The sequence below is a fragment of the Nannospalax galili genome, unplaced genomic scaffold (assembly GCF_000622305.1).
Source record: "Nannospalax galili isolate Female #2095 unplaced genomic scaffold, S.galili_v1.0 scaffold19, whole genome shotgun sequence".
Classification (NCBI taxonomy): Eukaryota; Metazoa; Chordata; class Mammalia; order Rodentia; family Spalacidae; genus Nannospalax; species Nannospalax galili.
The window spans coordinates 1,238,632-1,258,664 of NW_008342110.1; the positions used below are offsets into that span (position 1 = coordinate 1,238,632).

The 20,033-nt window shown below is 47.4% G+C and overlaps 1 protein-coding gene across 4 annotated transcripts in view; it reads left to right on the forward strand.

Moving 5' to 3' along the window:
• The window catches only part of Arhgef37 (Rho guanine nucleotide exchange factor 37), a 55,293-nt gene extending 37,716 nt beyond the window's left edge, over positions 1 to 17,577 (forward strand). For 3 of the 4 annotated variants that reach the window (XM_008837908.3, XM_017799326.2, XM_017799327.2), the window contains 6 exons: positions 848 to 958; positions 2,047 to 2,376; positions 4,565 to 4,693; positions 9,404 to 9,599; positions 11,359 to 11,516; positions 14,548 to 17,577. In XM_008837908.3, coding sequence (XP_008836130.1) covers positions 848 to 958; positions 2,047 to 2,376; positions 4,565 to 4,693; positions 9,404 to 9,599; positions 11,359 to 11,516; positions 14,548 to 14,757 — 1,134 coding nt within the window. In that variant the 3' untranslated portion in view covers positions 14,758 to 17,577. The remainder of the gene's footprint in view (positions 1 to 847; positions 959 to 2,046; positions 2,377 to 4,564; positions 4,694 to 9,403; positions 9,600 to 11,358; positions 11,517 to 14,547) is intronic. The other variant, XM_029565830.1, reaches the window with a different exon arrangement.
• Positions 17,578 to 20,033: the final 2,456 nt, after the last annotated feature.

Genomic DNA, 20,033 nt, shown 5'->3' on the forward strand with positions numbered 1-20,033 from the left:
GTGCACACCATTGGGCATATGTGGTCGGTCAGAGGACAACTTGTGGTTTTCCCCTTCCACCATGTGGAGACTGTGAATTGAATTCAGTTTGTTGGGTTTGCCAGTAAGCATCTTTACTCACTGACCTAGGCCTTTCTTTTTTTCTTTTCTTTTCTTTCTATTTATTTATTTGTTCATTTTTATTTTATGTATATGACTGTTTTGCCTGCATGTATGTATGCGCACCGTGTGCCTGCAGTGCCCATGGAGTGCTCCAGAACTGGAGTTAGACTGTTGTTAGCTACCATGTGGGTGCTGGAAACTGAACCCAGGTTCTCTGCAAGAGCAGCCAGTGCTCTTAACCACTGAGCTTTCTCTCCAGGCCTTGTTTTTCTTTTTTCCTTTTTTTTTTTTCTTTTGAGACAGCGTCTCAATAGCTGTCCTAGAACTCACTGTGTAGACCAGGATGGTCTAGGAACTCACAGAGAGATCCACCTGCCTCTGCCTCAAGAGTGCTAAGAGTAAAGGTGTGGGGGCCACTATGCCCAGCTGGCTTTTTCTTTTCAGTGCACTGATTTGAATTGGAGCAGTTCATTGAGTTACAGAAAACTGCTAATAGAATCTACACAATAGGCACATGGCAAAAGAATCACCCACATGGCTTACAGGTAGGGGTGATGCTCAGAAGTCTTCAAGACAGGCTCAGGGAGGCCCCTCTAAGCCCCCAGGTTTAGCAGGGTCAGAAAAGTCTGCTTGCTTACACACCTCATGAGGAGGTGTGTATAGAGGGCCTGGACAACTGCTTGGGGGTGCTGCTGAATTGAGGGTTAAGAGTAAGACTGCCTGTCTCCTGCTGACTTTGGTCCAGGTTTTCCTCCAATTCCGGCCACATGAATGCAGTCTGGACATCTCCGGGGGTCCTGCAGAGCAGTACCGAAGCCTGGCGAGAGACCTTCAGCTTGAGGTCTTCCTGGAGTTTGTGAGTGGGACTTTTCCTTCTTTCTCTGTCAGGCAGGTGGCAGAACTGACAAGAGTAATATTTAGAAGTCAAGTACTTCATACAAGTGTCACATCCAGCAGGGGAGGGAGTGCTATTCCTGCACTTGCTGATAAAAATAGTCCAGCGAATGTGCAGTGAGCTGCACCCTCTGCCAGGCTCCATGCCCACCCTTCCCATTCTGCACCTCATTTATACCTTGGCACATGCTTTGAGAGAGACACTATCAATAGCCCCATTCTGCAGATAGAAGCTTGAGGCCCAGAGAGTGTCATCTCCTGGGTCATTTACACAGATGGTCAATGGCACATTAGGGTCTGAGTCCCAAAGATTAGACCCTTGACTATCATTCTGTACCAAATCTCTTTCAAGCTCTTTTCATAGCAACTAAGAAGTGACAGAGTTGAGCGCCCTCCCTGGCTGTGCTTTGTGGGCCCATTCTACACCATCCCTGTTTTCAGATTAGCAGCCCAAGGCCTAGAGAGCTAGAGCACGGCTTCTTAACCCTTTTCCACATGCCACCTCTGCACCCGAGAAATTTTTATGTGAATCTGGCTATATAGATATGTTCAATAATAGATCACTGGCTAATAAGTCATAAGTTTATTTTAAAGCATGCATATACGTTCACTATTTATTAAAGATGAAAGTAAATCTATATGTGTTGAGATGATGTGTTTCTTTTTACATAAAGAGTTAAATCTTGGTTGAATATTTGAATATTTGACACTGTAGGACACAGAACATCTTCAAAGGTTTTCAGAGTTGATCAACATTTGATTTTATAGTCGTCAATGCTGAGAACATTATGTAATATAAATAAGCAATACAAAATTAATTTGGGGTCATTGTATGTTCAGAAAACTTTTACTATTTCCAAATTTTTTCTTGACACCCTATATGGGATTGTAATCCACAGTTTAGGAAGTTGGGGGTTAGGATATGAGACAAGCCACAACCTAAGGAAAGTGCTTGGAACCAAATTGCCTGACTCCACCCACGGTACCCTCCACTAGTCCCTGTCCTCTGCAATCTTCTACCCTAGCTCCCAACATCCCTTCTCCTTGCAGAAGCAGCGGCTGGAAGGCCTGGTGTGGAAGCCACTGTGCAGCCTGACCAGAGCCCTGGTCGGCCCTCAGAACCTAATCAAGAAACGTCTGGACAAACTTCTGGACTTTGAGCGAGTGGAAGAGAAATTGTTGGACGTGGGCAGCGTGACCTATGAGGAGGAGGAAGCCAGACACACATACCAGGCACTCAACTCCTTGCTAGTGGCCGAACTCCCAAAGTTCAACCAACTGGTCATGCAGTGGCTGACCCAGATCCTGCACTCATTTGTGGCCCTCCAGAGGGACCTTGCTGATCAGGTGCTACGGAGGGCAGAGAGCAGCATGGTCCAGGTAAGACCAGTGGGACTGGGGCCACTGTGGGACACAGACAGGCAAGACCCTAGGCTCTTCAGCCACCTTTTGGCAGGGTAGAAATGGACAAGAGTAGGTCTGGATCCAGGGACTCTGGGGATCTCTTTCATGTCTGTTCTCCCTCCTCCAGTGGGGTCAAACCATCAAGATGGGCAGGGCTAGGACTCTAGGCCACCCGAAATCCTGGGACTTAGAAGCAGAGGAGGTTTTTCTGGGAAACAGTGACCCATCTCTGGAGGATATGACAGGAGGCCTCTTACCTAGTCAGGAGCAGATGTCTCCAGCTGGGATTATTACTGTTACTTCTAGCACCCGCCTCCTGGCCAGCTCATGTCATGGAGCCCTTTCCAGGATTAACTCACTGAATCCTCAAGCAATCTTATACAGTGTATTTTATGATTGTCCTCATTTCAAAGCAGCCAAGGCTCAGAGGTAAGGTAGCTTGTGCAAGGACACACAGATGGCAGTAGGCTCTGAAATCTTACTGTGCAATTTCTGTGTCTGAGCTCTAAACAAATACTCAAGAGCCTGTAAAAAGTAGCTATTCATTGAAGGCACAGATTCCAAAGAGCTCTGCATGAATCTCTGAGTGCAAACTTTCATTGTAGAATTTAGAAGTCCAGTTGGTACAGGAGGGACTATGCAGCTAATTCCACATTTCACTCTGTGATGTGACTATCAGAACTGAAGGGCTCATGGATCAGGCCTCGGAGCAATTTCCATGCTCCAAGGCCTCCCTCCTGTGTTTCCTTGCCATCTGATTCCCCACCCCCATTCTCCCTCATCCTGACCTCCCTACCATGTTACTGCTCCACCCCTGCCAACTTTCCACTCCATAGCCCCCTCTGCTCCTGCAGCACCTCTCTCCAGCACACAGTGTGAGTGTCACTATGTCCCTTTGCACACATCCCTCCTCAGCCTGAAAACTCACCTCCAGTGTCTCCCAGGCCTTTCTTTATGTCTAACGTACAGTGACGAAGCTCTCAGGATTCCTGTTTCTCCGGAAGTGTGGGGCCCACTCCCTCCATCTTTTGTATACCAGTAGAATTTAGGACAAAGTACTGCACAGTTCTTATGAGAGCCTGCCTTCTGCCAGAGTGGTGGGAATCCATGTTTCTCTTTAGTCAGAGTGCTGCAGCATGAGTGGCCCCTCTTCTTGCCCTCCCAGTATTTAGTACAAGGCACTCTTTCTGAGCTAAAGTGAGTCCAGCCCTGTGCATAAAGACAGAAGAGTGAATCTGACTGAACAATATTTCACTCTTCCCCAGTCCCTCCCTCCTGCCTAGTCTGTAGCTTGGACAGCCAGGACTGGGGTTGTAGGCAGGGGGAAGTCGTTTATAGCCACAAAAAGAGGAGAAGCAGAGGGGGAAGCTCCTGGTTGGTCCTGTACTATGGATGGCCAGGGTCTGTGTGGGATGGCTGTCAAATCTCTCTTATCTGTATCCAATGGGCCATTCACTTGGACCCGTTCCTGTGGTGCCTGGCCAGGCCTACATGGCAGAAACTGTCCTCTCACTGCAACCTAGGAAAATCTAGGGACACATTCCTGTTAGCTGTGGAGTCTCACTCTCTCCTGGGTTGTCTGATGAGAATGTAGGAGTTCCATAACAGGGTTGCTCTCTCACGGTGGAGTATTTCTTCTAACTCTCTGGGTTGCAGGTGACATACATCGAAGCCAAAAGAGCTGGTGCATGAAGAATGCAGTGGCCTGATCTGTGTAAGCAGAGACCAGGCAGGGTTAGGACCCCAGCACCATCAGTGCAGAATCGTGATGTTGTCAGGGCTCCACCTTTCTCTCTGTCTCCTGCCAGCTTCCGTTTCTGGCAGCGTTTGTTTTTAGGCAGGCTTTGTGTCTGCCTGGTGGGAGACAGGGAAGGCTGCAAGCCTGTGCCCTCACCGCTCACCGTCCTCAGCTTTCAAACAACACATCTGATAGAAGGACTCTGACGGGCCTTGAACCAAGCACAGTGGTTAAGGGGCAGAGATGTTGGGATTACCAAACCTATGAGTGCAGTGTCATGTCGGAGGAACTAGTGTGACCCTATGGAAGGGGCCAATGGACAGACAAAAACAGCAGCTAGACTTCTGGGTTTAGAGTGTAGGTGCCCAAGGCACCCCTTGGCCTCTTCTCCCACAGAGGCTCTGCTGACAACATCTTCCCACCCAGCTGCCCCACCACCGTGCCCCGGAGCCTGACTTCCGGAAGCTGCTGGAGGACACACTAGGCCAGACCTGTAGCCAGCTTCACTCCTTTCAAGAGAACTTCGAGAAGGTGCTGCCACACCCCAGCACTCAAGTAAGTGTCTCTCTCTCCCCCCTGAAGACTGTTCAGCTCTTCATCTGCTGGGGGTGAGACTTGATCCCTTCCTTTCTCTTTTTCTCTCCTGTTACTAATGGAAACATTTTCTCTTTCTGCTTCTTCTTTCTTTCTGCGAGCTGGAGGTAGGTAGGATTCTTAGCCAAACATTCATCTACTCTTCATGGCCAATGAGCCTAACTAAGGTCAAGAATAAGAAAACTTATGGGCATGATGATACATACATGTAATCCCAGTACTGGGGAGGAAGAGGCAGGAGGAATGCCAACAATTGGAGGCCAACCTGGGCTACATAGTTAATTTCAGGCCAGTCAAAACTACATTGTAAGACCTTGTCTCAGAACACAAAATAAGTTGTTTTAAAAAACCCATATAGTTCGGTGCATGTAGCTCAGTGCAATTTGCCTGGCATATGCAGGGCCCTGGGCTCAAGCTCTAGCATCACTTTAAGAAGGCATTCCAATTTTCTTTTTAAAAACTTTAGCTGGAGGCTGGGGAGATAGCTCAGTGGTTAAGAACACTAGCTGTTTGCAGAAGATCCGGGTTCGAATCCCACCACCCACATGGCAGCTAACAACCGTCTGTAACTCCAGTCCCAGGGGATCCGACAGCCTCTTCCGACCTCTGTGGGCATTGCACGACACGGGCGTACTTACCTACATGCAGGCAATACACGCATACGCATAAAATAAAAATAATAAATAAAATATTTTTAAAAATTAGCTGGACGTGGTGGTGCATGCCTTTAGTCCCAGCACTCAGGAGGCAGAGGCAGGTGGATCTTTGTGAGATCAAGGCCAGCCTGTTCTATGTAGTGAGTTCTACGTCACCTGGGGCTATAGGGAGACACTGTCTCAAAAAGGCCCCAAAATATTTATTTATTATTTATTTATTTATTTTTATGTATATGAGTGTTTTGCCTCCATATATAAGTGCACCCATGTCATGCAATGCCTGTGCAGGTCAGAAGAGGGCATCGGATTCCCTGGAACTGGAGTTAAAGACTATTATTAGCCACCATATGGGTGCTGGGAACTGAACCCCGGTTTTCTGTGAGAATAGCCAGTGCTCTTAACTACTGAACCATCTCCCCAGCCCCTAAAATTTTTTTCTTTTTGAATGGTACATTTTAAATTTTATATTTATTTTATGTGTATGAGTGTTTTGCCTGCATGTATATAAGTGGAACCATGTATGCAGTGCCTGCAGAGGCCAGAAGAGAGTGTTGGATTCCCTGGAACTATAGATATAGAGAGTTGTTAGCTGCCGTGTGGGTGCTATGAACCAAACTCAGGTCCTCTGCAAGAGCAGCCAGTGCTCTTAACCACTGACTCATCTCTCCAGGCCCTATAGCTTGTTTGTATTTATTTATTTATTTATTTATTTATTTGGTTTTTTTGAGACTGGGTCTTTCTGTAGCCCCAGCTGGCCTAGAACTCACTATGTAGACCAGGCTGGCCTTGAACTCACAGAGCTCTGCCTGCCTCTGTCTCCCAAGTGCTGGGACTAAAGGCATGGGCTACCATGCTGGTCTCTTTCTTTTTTAAAAAATATCATTTTTATTTTTTGTGTGTGAGTGTATTGCCTGCACGTGTCGTACAATGCTGTGGAGGTCAGAAGAAGGCTTCGGATTCCCCTGGAACTGGAGTTAAGGATGGTTCATAGCTGCCCTGTGGGTGCTGGGAATCAAACCCGGGTCCTCTGCAAGAGCAGTCAGTGCTCTTAACAGCTGAGCCATCTCTCCAGCTTGCTTTTTAAAAAAGTATTTTTACATAAAATATAAGGAAAAGCTATCTCATGATCTACCCGAAGAGCACACCTGGCCTGTGTTATTTTATTTTGTTTATTTTTTGAGACAGGGTTTCATATGCCTCAAGGGGCCTTGATCTTCCTACATAGCTGAGTCTTGGCCTGCAGCAGCTATAAAAATCAGGGGGAATGTGGCAAATCTGGATTTGAGAAAAGTGGAACTTCATTCATTCACATATGTGAAAGGTCACAAAGCAGCACCATGATTCCCCAGGAGCGACCAGAGGTTCAGCGACACAGAGGAGCAAGTGACGGGACCAGCAGGGTGCCACAGGCTAAGGTGGTCTTTATGCCAGAGGACACAGAAGGCCAGGGAATAATGTCAGCCAGAGGGGACAAGCTGCCTCCTGGTGCCATCTGTCCACACCTCAGCCTCCCACCCCTCAGTAAAACCAGCAGAAGTCTTACAGGGTGGCCATGGACCCTACAACTGTGGGAAAAGGGAGGGGAGACAGAAAATGAATACTTAAAGTAACATGTTTGTTATTGGACAAGCATTCCATCCTATTGTAGAAAAGATTAGAAGTCACATAAATTCAAAAAAAGAAGAAACACCCTATGTGCTGCAGTTAGGAACAGACACCCTCACCCAGCCTCCCTCCCTTCCATGCATGCACAGACTCCTCCCTGATCTGGCTGTGGGCACAAAGCCCAGCAGAAGTGGGATAGCCTTGGAGCAGCCCTCGTGGTCAGGCCTTCTGTGCACTGGTTTTACAGTTTGTGGTTTTCATCTGCTTTTGAGACAGGTAGCCCAGTCTTACCCTGACCTTGAAATCCTCCTGCTTCAGCCTCCCAAGTGCTGGGATTACAGGCTTGTGCACTCAGCTTTCTACTGGCTTTTATACTCCTATCAACACTACCTCTTTGGAAAAATACCAACCCATGACCGTAATTCTGATAAAACTGCCTTGCCTCTATGTTTTTGTTTAGAAACATCTGGCTGTCTTGCTTATCTTTTCTGTTCTTTTTTCTGTGGTGCTGGAGTTGCCCACAGGGCCTGGTGCATGCTAAGCAGGAGTTCTGCCACTGAGCTACATCAACACCATCCTGATTCTTTAAGCCGACTCTGCATCAACAGTAGAGTACGTAACAAAGTCCGCATCCAGATGTCTCTGATGGACACCTCCACCTGCCCTTTACCCAACACCTCCCTACTCCACGATAATCACATGGAACATGATGAATGCGCAAGTACACGGGTGCACACACACACACACACGCACACATACACACACACACAAATACTATGTATAAGTAGAGAATATGCTAAATGTATACATTTAACATCTTTCGTTTCTCATTAGTTTTATAGAAAAGAGACAATCACTCCTGAGCCCCTTCTTGTTTATACTTTTGCTGAAAACCGTAAATGGAAAAACAAAGGAAATGCCAGCAGGTTGAGGATAAGCTGAAATTGTCCCTAAACCCCTCTTCCCAGCTACAGAGCAATTTTTTTTTAACTTTTACAAAAACTTTATTGAGAATTTCATACATGCATATAAGGTGTTTTGATCAAATCCATGCCCACTCCCTCCCCTCCAACATTCCCATTTCCCCCTCTTAAGGGTTAGATACAAGCTCCCAAATACTTTTGACATTTTTGGCCTTTGGAACAGAGTATGTTGTTGACAGGACCAAGGACATTTTGACTTTTAGCCAAGAAACTGGCTACATTTCTTTGGGGTCTTTCTCCCCTAACTGCCTAGCCAATTCCTAATTCCTATTCTTATCATATCATCCTCTGAAGAGGTTACCCAAATTGCCAATAGGGAATAGGGACACCGACTGCTCTGGCTTCTTCCATGCTGAACAAGGACGCAGGGTGAGGCAATTGGAGTACCCCTTCAGTGGGTCTATCTAAAAGACTCCCAAATTGCATAGCTCTTGTCTCTAAGGGGAAAAGAAAGTCCTTGAATCATGAATGGGAGATTTGAAAGAGAAGTAAAGGCAAGAGAAATTAGCATTACAAGTTCTAAACAGGGAATTAGAAAAAAGTCAGAACAGGGCAATTTTCAAATGTTCATATGAGAGTTCATTGGATTTTCTTGACAAGGACTTCCAAAAGCATCCCTCTATTGGGATATTCCTCATTTTTATTTTGTCTTCCAAGGCTGGACTAGTTGGCTGGGAAGAGTGGCTGGATACTCAGGTGAGGGTCCAGTGACCCTGCTTGGCACTCCTTTATTGAATGAGCATAACCATCAATAAGCCCAATTGTGACCATGTTTAGTGATCAGGCTCAGCCAAAGTCGTGATGGTGGTAGGTAGTTATTTCATGCAGAGGGGACTGCTGTATAGCATCATCTTATTAAAAGGACCTGGAATTTAAAAGGATTTGGTGCTAGGAGCCACATATGAGGGAGAACATACGTCAATTTCTATTTGAGCAAAATTGTCCTGCATTCTGGCTTCACCAGTCATCAAATGTACTCCACTGTCGTGAATACAGTAGGTGCCCAATACATGTAGGCTGGAAACTTCAGAGTCTCAACTAGTTGTCCCTAATCACAGGTGTGTAGAGGGCTAGTGCTGGTTCTGTATTGGCCTCTGAAGATTCTAGATGGCTGAGACCTGGTATACCATGAAGCCCACAGTCTGGTAGTGTTCAAATTCCTGAACAAGATATTTCCTGTTCTTAACTTTGGGTTGTAGGTGAATTTAGGACCCAATCTTATGAGTTCTATTACTGACAAAATTCTACTCTTGAGTTAGTTTGAAGTTTTTTCTAAAATGCCTTTGGAAGATAAGGGTCAGCCATGTAGTAGAAGGTATGGTTGTCTCCATTAGAATGGGCTCTTCAATGACAGAGTAGGGCTGGATAGACTCAGTAACCCATCCTTGACTCTTAACCCAAGTTCCCGTGTCTGTTTGCCTTCCCAGCCTCTTCTCCCAGGCTCTGAATACCAGATGCAGGCTCTCCTGACCAAGTATGGCCCTGGGAAGCTATACCAGGTGATGAGCAACATCAGTGGGACTGGGACCCTGGACCTGACACTGCCACGGGGCCAAATTGTGGCCCTTCTACAAAACAAGGATACCAAAGGCAACAGCAGTCGCTGGCTGGTGGACACAGGGGGTATGTGGGCCTCTTGGGCCCTTCATATCCTTTTGGGAAGGCTAGATAGATGCTCTTGTATGCCAGAGTCTGGCAGTGCAAATCCATAATGGGATAAACTCAGTGATAGATGCAAGAATTGGAACTCAGTCAGTTTAGAGTGACTCAGTGGTGCATGAAACGTGAAAAAGAAGATCCTATTTTCCACTGCAGCCTCCCTCATCAAGTACCTGGGTGCTGTGCAGATAACAGGACCTGCTTTGGGGACCTTGCAGGCTCTTGGGGTGGTCAGATATGTGAAAGGACTTGAACAGAGAGATGGGGATGTGCATTAGGAAAGGATGCTTGGGTCCCAGCCACACTAATAGGAGTGAAGCCAGGATGAGGTCGGGGAGATCCTGCTCCTCTCTATTGGTCATGACCTTGGGGTCAGGTCTGGGGGCCCTTTGAAACTGTGAGCCCAGGATAAGAAAAATGGCCCAGCAGTGTATTGGTTTTTTTTTTCTTTTTTCTTTTTGAGACAAGGTCTTCCTGTAGCCCTGAGGGGCAGCTTTAGCTACTTTTATTTTTAGGTCATCTCTTTTTTACTACTATCTGTCTTTTCCTCTGAATCCTTGAACCTTACACAGGTTAAAATGTCCTGTTTTTTTTCTCTCTCAAGCTCAGCAACTGGGTCTGCCAGTATCTCCCCAGCCTTTCCAGCTTTCCCTGCTTTGGGCACCAGCTGGCCTGGAACTCACTATGTAGACCAGGTTGGCCTTGAATGCACAGAGATCCACCTACCCACCTTCCTCTGCCTCCCAAATGCTGGGGCTACAGGTGAGTGCCACCATGGCCGGCTCCAGCAGTGTATTCTAAAGATGAAGGTTGCATGGGATTTATTGTTGGAGACCCACACACAGTTATTTCCTTCTTCAGACATAATATCATTGTTACTTAAATACCTTAATATGCATTAAAAAATAAAATACAACTAGTCCATGATTGTATTGATATTATTGTATGGTACCAGGCCAGATTTTTTTAAAAAGGGAGACAATTTAAAATAATTAAGTGGAGCCAGGTATGGTGGTGCATGCCTGTAATCCCAGCATTTGGGAGGCAGAGGCAGGAGAATGACCACAAGTTCAAGGTCATCATAGACTGTCTAATAATAATAAAAGTATTTTTAAAATAAATAAGCTAGAAAATTATATAACCATTCAGAATACACAGATGTGGAGAAAGGATATAAGGAATACTAAAGCAAGATCCTGGGCCCTGAACACAGGGCTGGGCCTCAGCTCCACCGTTTCCTAATTGGGCGATCTCAGGGAGACTAGGAGCTTCTCTCAGCTTAGCTACATCAGCATGAGATGGAGATAGTGACAGTGACACAGCAACATTAGATTTATATGCAGACTGTAAGCACATGATGGTCCGGTATCCAGGAAGCGGGATAGCACCGGGGTAACTGCATTGACAAGGAACCCAGAAGGAAGTGTCACTAGGAGAGAAACCAGGCAACCCCACGGTGGGGAGGGGACAGAGCCTTGCTTTGGGTGGCCACTAGAGGGCCAGGAAAAGGAGTGCTACTACCAGGACACCCTGTCCATACCAGGCCAAGGATGAAATTCTCTGTCAGATGTTTCAAATCCGGTGGGTTGATCCACTAGGAAGCCTCTGTCATGGGGGCAAGCAAGCAGCAGGTAGAGAGTGATCACATCCACTGGCCTTCCCCATCGCTTCAAAGGGAGGGGAAGGTGGCCAGCAGTCATTCAACCCTCTGCATGTTTCCTAGGACACCGGGGGTATGTGTCAGCCAGAAAACTGCAGTTGTACCACATGGCTCCTAGTGAGAAGGCGCTCAGAGGGCTGGTTGCGCCACATGAGAACTTCCAACTCCTAACACCAGAGCCCACCCCAGCCCCCAGCCCCACTGTCCAGGCCATGACCCAGGTGAGTTTGGAATAGAGCTGAGGGCTTTCTTCCGTCATCTTCCTGGACTGGGGCTTGGATTTCCTCTTCCATGCACACTCCTCCTATCTGAGGGGTCATCTACTTGTGAGGCTAAGCTGTGATCAGTGACAAGTGCCTGTCCTGACCAAGGATGGGACTCAGGGAGAGGGGCCTCCATGCAACCACATGAATACCAGAGAGTCAATTCCTCATCCCCCATCATAGAACAAGTGAGAGTCTTCCATTCACTTAGCATTCGCCAGGTGTGGTACTAACTGGTAGGGACAATGATAGACAAGCAAGTAAAGATCCTGCTCAAACTTCCAATCTGAGGGGAAACTGTGATTACCAGGCTGAGTTTATGAACAACTGCAAAGTTATTAGCTGTGGTAAGTTCCAGAGCTCCAGGTATGAGGGGTTTTCCTGAGAAGAATGGTGCCTTTCTCATATAGGAAGGGCAAGTAGGAATAACTGGATAAACTGGGGTGTCCAGAGCAGGAATTCTCCAAAAAGCACACATGACATATGCAAACCAGTGACAGGAGAGGATGCAGGAGGAACTGATGCAGCCAGAGGCTAGAGGGAGAGTGGAGGCAGAGAGGACTGAGGTTCTCCTGCGAAGTCTGCAGGGACAAGCCAGCAGAGCCCTGCAACCTTGATGAGATGTCAGTCGTCTTCATGAAAGCAGTAGGCAGCATAGGCACACATATTCCTGGTAGTGATATTCATAAGAACCAAGCCTCCGTTAGTATAAATGGATAATCCAAATGTGGAATAGTGGTGTGTCAAGAACTCATCTGGAGACATAAACAAACCTCTGTTTCCGCCTTATGGCTCACCAATGACAAACCAAAGTACAATTCTACCAGTGTTCAACTTGGGGGAACTGAAGAGTTGATTGGGCTTATTCACAGAGCACAGTTGAGGCATGAGTGACCCTAAAGCAGCTGGAGAGTCATGGATGGAGAGCATGGATAATAACTTCTATATAGCTGCATAGATAGGACCCCCTCTTCAGTTAACCTTCTATTATCTACATACTCTAGCATCTCCAGAGACCATGAGACCACATATACTTAGCTCAGAATTATATACGAATGGCTGAGAGGTACAGGAGAGAGTAGCTAGAATCTCAGTGAGGGTCCAGTGGCCCTCTTCTTCTATGAGGGAATATCAGCAGTCAACATCTTGGGGACCTGTAGGGAGTCACAGATGTTTTGATGAAGAGGAAGACTGTTGTGCTCAGAGAATAGTGTTCTACAACACCACAGAATATTTTTTAGTCACAAAAAGGGACAAAGTAGTATCATCATGCAAGGAGGAGCAGGAACATGGGAAACCACATAGGGCAGGAGCCCACTCATGAATGTCTGCAGTAGGTAAATCAGTGGGCAAAGAATGTAGGTTTGTGCTTGGCAGCGGCTAAGGGGAGAGGGAGGGGGAAAGACTGCTAACTGGTATGCAATTTTGGCAAGATGAGTGCATTCTGGAATTAGATAATGGTAATGGTCACACATATCTGTGAATATCCGAAAAGCTACTAAATTATACACTTTAAAGGGATGTTATGGGATATGAATAATATCTAAAAAAAAGATAAAGGAAAAGAAGATGAATGGTGGGAATATAGCAGTGGTAGAATGCTTGGCCTGGGCTAAATTACCCTTTAGTTCTGGGGAGGGAGAGACTACTGAGGATATGCGCATCCCTGGGCTCCATCCTCAGTGCCATTAAAGGGTTTGGCTTGGCAGGGGCAGAGTCCTTGACCTCTCAAGCAGACCTTGGGGTTATTGGGAGGATTGAATGAGCCAGTAGAGTGAAACAGGTCTTGTTGTAGAGAGTCTGTTCTCTCAGCTGTCCACAGTAAAGAGGGAGCTTCAAAGATTAAATGTGAGTGACAGAAAGACTGGACTCAGGGACACTGAGGACAGGTTATGGGATGCCCGAGGAGCCTAGAGCCAGTACCTGGGATGTGTATAGCTCCTGCCACACCCATCAGCCAGAAGTCATGCACCAGGGGCTACAAAGGACCTTCAGGAGTCTCACTAGGGCCCTGACCACCCTACTCAGCCCCAGACTAGCCCCTCTGAGGAGGGGAGTGAGGTCGCTGCTGTCCTCTGGCTCTGGGGAACATGGGCAGAAGCTCTGCTGAGGGGCTTGATGGTAGAGCTCACTGGTCCATCTACCCCTTCTCTTCCTGGGGCCTCTGTGGACTCCTAGGAGACACTCCCATACTGCTTATTGTTCCTAAAGCTTCACCCCCAGTCACACTAATGGTAAAGAGAGTCAAAGCTAGCTGCACTGACTAGGCCCTTATACTGCACCAGGCACTGTAGGAAACCCTGTGTATGTACTCATTCACTCTGTTCCCTCAGTAACCCAGATGGCAGGATAGCATCACTGACACGTGTATACGATGGTACAGACAGTAGCTTAATAGATGTCCTCTACTCTTCTCTCCTCTGGTTCAGTGCTCAGTCCTAAAAGGTAACCATGTCTTCCAAACCCCTGTCACTAGTCCTTGGTAAGAAGCTGACCTGGATAGACAAACAAACGCCTTAGATCTGGGGAGTGAGAGACTGCAGAGGCTGCCTGGTGACATGGCTTCAGGGGTTCAAGCACACGTGTTCTGCAGCCAGGCAGGGCTGGCTCCACAGCTATGTGACTATGAATGAGTTCCATGACTTTTCTAAGTCTCCACTTCCTTATCTGAGAAAATGGGGCAAATGGCAGGGTTGGGATTGTTACAAAAACCAAAGACTGGGCTGGAGAGCTGGCATAGCTGTTAAAGGCTCAGACTCACAACCAAAAATCAAAGACCAGAAAAGTGCTAGAGCAGAGGCAGCCACATAGTGATTAGTGTCTATGGTACTAGCAAGACATGGTTGTCTCTAGTGCAAAGATGTGCTTGAGAGGTGATGGATGCTCAGTAACAGAGACCAGAGGTGGGGGATATATGTGTGGTGCTCTGTCAGGATTGACTTTGGCTGTCTGCCATCCTGATATTTCTATGTCACCCCATGTCTTTCAGGTGGTGGCAGCATACCCCTTTGTGGCCAGGAGCAGTCATGAAGTGAGTCTACAGGCAGGCCAGCCTGTGACCATCCTGGAGGCCCAGGACAAGAAGGGGAACCCAGAATGGAGCCTGGTAGAAGTGAATGGACAGAGGGGATATGTGCCTTCCAGCTTCCTGGTCAGCAGCCCAAGCCCAGCTTCCTGGGGCTGGACTCTGCCTTCTTAGGGTATCCTCCTTGGAGCCTCCATTGCCATGGGAAGGGAGAGGCTTAGAGGCTGTGACCTGGCAAAAGCAAAGTGGAAGGTGAAGAGAAGTGAAGGACACTCAGAAGGCAGCAGGAAGAGATGATCGGGCCTTGCAGAGTACCTGGCATGAGGGCATAGAAGGCTCCAGCAAGATCACTCATGTCTGCATAGAGAAGTCATTCCAAGCAGGTCACGGCTGATTAGTCAGGACTTACCACAGCTGGCAGGAGGTCTTTCCTGGGCCTTCTTCATGCCCCTGGGAGCTGACCACTGACTGGGGTGAATGTTGCCTGTGTGTCAGGCAGGTAGTTTCAGGTGCAGGTGTTGTTGAAGAAGTTCAGAATGCCTGGCTCAGCAGCACACTTCCTACAGCACTACCAGGAGACGCCATTACTGACCAGTCATCTTTTCTTTCTTCCTGCCTTAAGCTGAGCTATCTCAGGCAATGAGCCATGGGGAATTCTGCTCAAGGGAGAAGCCATGGATCCTGGTTCCCAGGAGATTCTCTATGGGGCTCAGGAGTGGGTGTGACCCACTCAGGGTTTGGGAATGTATATGGGCAAACTTAGGTGGTTCCAGGGAAGAGGGGAATTTGAGGATCGGTTAGTTGGGTATAAGAGGCTGTTGGCAGTGATGTACTCCATTGCTGTTTTCTCTGGACTAGGAGACAAAGGGATTTGGCAATCAATCATAGCAGAAACCCTGTGAGGCAGGTGACTACTGCCTGGTAGGTGGGAAAGGTGAGGAATGACTTGCTTTCCTGGTTCTGGATAGAAGAGCCAGAGACTCCCAGTGGCTTCAGGTTTGCCTCTGAGGGCCTGGAGACAGCAGATGGCATAAGATTAGGTGGCTGCCAGGCCTTAGACGTAGGCCATAGCTGCAGCTTTCCACCTAGAAAGATGTAATTTACAGGATGCGGTGAGGATGACATGAGGTTGACAATGCAGAGGTCCCTTGTCAACTGGGGAGTGCGACACCAATGTAAAAATGATTAATGGTGTCAGAATGGCCCCAGCCAGTGGCTGGCCCAGGCTGTAGAGGGAAGCAGTTCTCTTGCCATCCCTCATGCCCACACCAACAGTACCCTTCGTCCTAAACCCAGGCTCAGCCTCGGGGACCTTTTCAACACGCCACAGCATGGATTAACAGTAGGAACACATACCAGTGAATGCCCTGTTGGGGGTTTTATGAACACAATGGAGTGTACAAAGAAGACTGTGATGTCACTGGGTGACATAACCATGGGACCATGATATAGAGTCCCAGCTATTGAACACTCAGTCTTAGCTTGTAGCTGACAGCTGTGTGGCACATGACAGTATTACAGTCTAGGCAGCCAATGTCCAAGTATCTTGAACTTGATGAGTAAGTCATTTCTCAAACCTGGAACAGAAGTCCCTTAAAAGCAGACCTTGTTCCAGGAAGCTGAGTCCACTGGGGCAGTGTTCCTAGGCTGTTGCATTTAGACCAAGAATCATTGCAAGATCCCCAGAGAGAGGAAAAAGGTGATCAGTTCACTGGGATTGTTGTACAACTGACATGTTTGGAATCGACCCTCTTGAGAGTGTGTAAAACAAGCAGATTTATTTCCAAGAATGCCTCTGTGTTATAACCAGAGTGCTTGTGCTGTTAGTTCTGGCTTCTGAAGGGCTCTTGAGAAAGACATGCTTGTCTGTGTCAGACAGTCTGTAACATGCCTCCCCTGGGCTTGTTAAAGCATGAAGACTCTGCATGAAGCAAGAGAGTCTCTGCAGTCCCTTTCCCAATCCAAAATGTACTTCACAGGATGCTCCCAGTATGTTTCCTTTCTGTGTCCTGCTCAGACTTCTGGTAAAACTAAGGAGCACGAAGGAGGCAATGAAAAGTCAGAAATGCACCTGCACCTTCCCAGGCTTTTACTGACAGCTTGTTGTGTGCTGGGACTCTAGCTCAGCCTCTACAGTGTGGATGCTCGCTGCAGTTATACCGGCAGCTCTGAACTGTGCTGAAAACCAGGAGCCCACACAGAGAGGCTGATGTCATTGACCTGGGCATGGTTGTGGCCTCGGACTTCAGGAAGCTAACCAGGTGAATCTCACATGCAGTCATATTGAAGACTTCTTCCCTAGACATGCAGGGAGGAACAGCTAGACCTGGGGTCAGAGGTGGGGGCTGGTAAGTTAGGCTGTGCCCCAGCTGAGCTTTGTACTAGCTGTCTAAGCAGGAAGCCTTAGAGGCAGTTTGAAATAGGGCAGCCTGTTCTGTCAGGTCCCAGAATGTATATTTATTAAGTGCCATTAAAAGGGACCTGAAGAAAATTGGATATTCTTGTAGGCGTCAGGGGAAAAAATGAAATGTGCTTAGAACCAAGGCTATTTCATGAAAGGAAAATAAAAATGCATTCAGTAGCATGTGGGTTATGGTTTCTCAGGCCAGGGGATGAGATTAAAAGCCACTGGAGAGTGAGAGCAGGCGTACTGGGAAGATAGAGCACGGCCTGGATTTCCTCCAGGGGACTGTGTGTAATGTGCCTTTTACCCCCAATGCCTAGAACCATTGCACTGTGTCTTATTTATTTCACTCTTGGGCTGTCACATGCAAACTCACAAAGATAGTTGCCTAAGAATGGAACAAAACTCCCAAGACTTGAAGGATGGTTCACACAATACTCCCCGCTCCTCACAGTGGAGTCATAGCCCTTTAACTCATTGAGCTCCAACTTAGTTTTGGACACGAGGAAGGGAAGATGAATGAATTCTTGAGCAATGTGACGAGCACTGACTCGGTGAGCAACTGCTGTGAACTGCTAGCAATAAAAGACTTCAAAGATGACTGTAGCCTTGGAATTTGTGTGACTCCAATCATTGGCCAGTGTACCGTTCACTGTACTTGCTAGATGTGAAAATGGCACCTTGTCCCTTCGAGTGTTCATTTCTGTACAGCCTTGGTGCCTCCAAGAATTGGACTTAGATGCTGGGGAGACAGATGGGCTGTGGCCTTCCCAAACCCATAGTCTGGGCAGGGAGATGTAGACAAGTCATCAATCAGTTCTGAGTATGAGTGTCAGGACAGGGCAGGCTGAGGCCCAGGGAGGAGCTGGTCTCTGACCCAGACTTGGTGGCCAAGGAAGACTCCCTAAAGAAGTAATATGTGACCTTAGACCCAGTAGGCACCTGGGGTTAGGTGGTTAGGAGGACATATGCACAGGCCAGAGGCGAAGCAAGTGCAACAGGTCACAGAACTGAAATGTTGTGGAGCCAGAACACAGTATGTATAGAGGTGTGGCAGGGGCAGTGAGAGATGAGGTAGTTAGGCCAGCATGGTGAGGAGCTTCACTGTGCTCTCTGGCTGGGTGTCTGATGTGCCCAGGGATGACTGCACACTCTACAAGGCTAAGGAGTTTGCTTCATTCTAGAACCTTCTAAGCCTTTGGCATGACCTCCAAATTAGAGCTGTTCAATTCATATTACATAGATAAACATCACAGAGTGGGCAGGAGTACTAAAACCCTGCCTTTGTAAAATCTACTGTTTGGAGGTACACTAGCATCATGCTGTTTTCTGGTCCTGCAAGACACAGTGCCATTAGCATTAGAGGCTGCTATGGATCAGGCTGACAGGTGCTCAGAGATTGATCTGAGAGGGCTGAGGTGGTCATGAGAGGCTTTGCTGGAGAAAGTGGGGCAGATGCAGGGCCTTGTGGAGAAGCAGGATTAGGGAAAGCAAACAAAAGAGATGTTTTTCTAGCCAGGGGAGACTTTGCCTTAGAAAAGCCAGTCCAGAGCATACTTGATCATAGGCAATTAGCAGATGTATTCACCACAGCCTCTATATGTGAAGAAGTTTAATGAGGGCCTCCAGCCTGCCTGTTCTCCCATCAAGTCCATAAAGTACTCATTGGAGAATTCAAATTTATCTCAGGGGATCCCCAGCTGTCTTTACTCAGGTCCTAGTTTCTAGTACAGAAGGGTCACCTTAGGAACTGTTGTGGCAGAGTAACACACAAAGCATTTGGACAAAGGATAAGGCAAGGACTGAAATCCACTCCTGATAACATCCTGGACCTAGGACCTGAACAATCTACCCACCTGAACTTGCCTTTTCATTTTAAGAGACTGGAGATTACTGTGGGCCTTGTGTATGCTAGGGAAGCATTCTACTACTAAACTTTATCCACAACCCTGGTCATCTAATTACCACACATAGCTTCCCTCTTTGCCCCTCTCCTTTCCAAAGCTGGCTTCCAATTGTGTGCTAATTTTCTCTGAATTAAAACCTTCCATCTTGGAGAGAAGCTTGAGGCAAAACATGCAGGGAAGCTGTTAAGCTCCAGAAATAACTCCTGAGCTTCAGGAAGTCCCTGTAACCAACCGGATACACCAGGCCCCTCTCTCATCAAGTATATACAAATCCTAAAGACTACCTAGATACACTCATAGGCCACCTGGGTTTCTTAGAAGAGGCTCAGACCAGCCAAGCTGCCTGAAATGGACCCTCTGCAGCCTGGTGAGCTGCCTCCAGGTTTCCTGCTCTCACAAGCAGTCACCCATGTTCTGGTGGACTTTTGGTGATGCAGCTGTCTTTGAGTCATTTCTGCTTCTCTAAGTAAACCCTCACCCATAATCCTGAAAGTAACCCCAATAAACTCAATCATTTACCAAGTTGGACCGTGTTGGTATCCTTACTTTGCTTTGTTTGGGGTTCCCTATGTGTGTCTCTCCAGAAAGTGTCACATAATACCACCTCATCTTCAGCATGTTCCAATGGCTCATCTGTCTTCTTAGTGGTCATTTATGAACATTTCTGTATGGAAATTCCCTTTCTCAAGAGTTGTTAAGGATTAAGGGGGACAATCAGTGAAATGGCAGTGGATGGTATCAGAGTATGTATAGCTGATGTGCATGGATGGAATGTGTGAATTGTGACCACCAGGGGGCAGCAGGGCTCTTTAGTCTGCCATCCAGGACTGGGAGGTGCCTTTGGGGTCAAATGCCAGTGGTGCTGGGGGAGAGAGTCAGGAAGGCCAGGAGAGAGACATTAGGGTGTGGTGGCTCCTGCATTGGACTGGAGCATGCATAGCAAGTCTAAAGAGCTGCAGTTTCTAGGCTCAAGCCAGTTGCTGCTGCATCACAGTGACACCAGTTGGGCTGACTTTTCAAGAGAGGCTAGAAGCCAGGGGGGTTATTTTTGTTTGTTTCTTTGTTTTGTTTTGATTTTTTTTTTTTTTTTTTAAGGGTCTCATAGCCCAGGCTGGCCTCACACTTGCAGCAATCTTCCT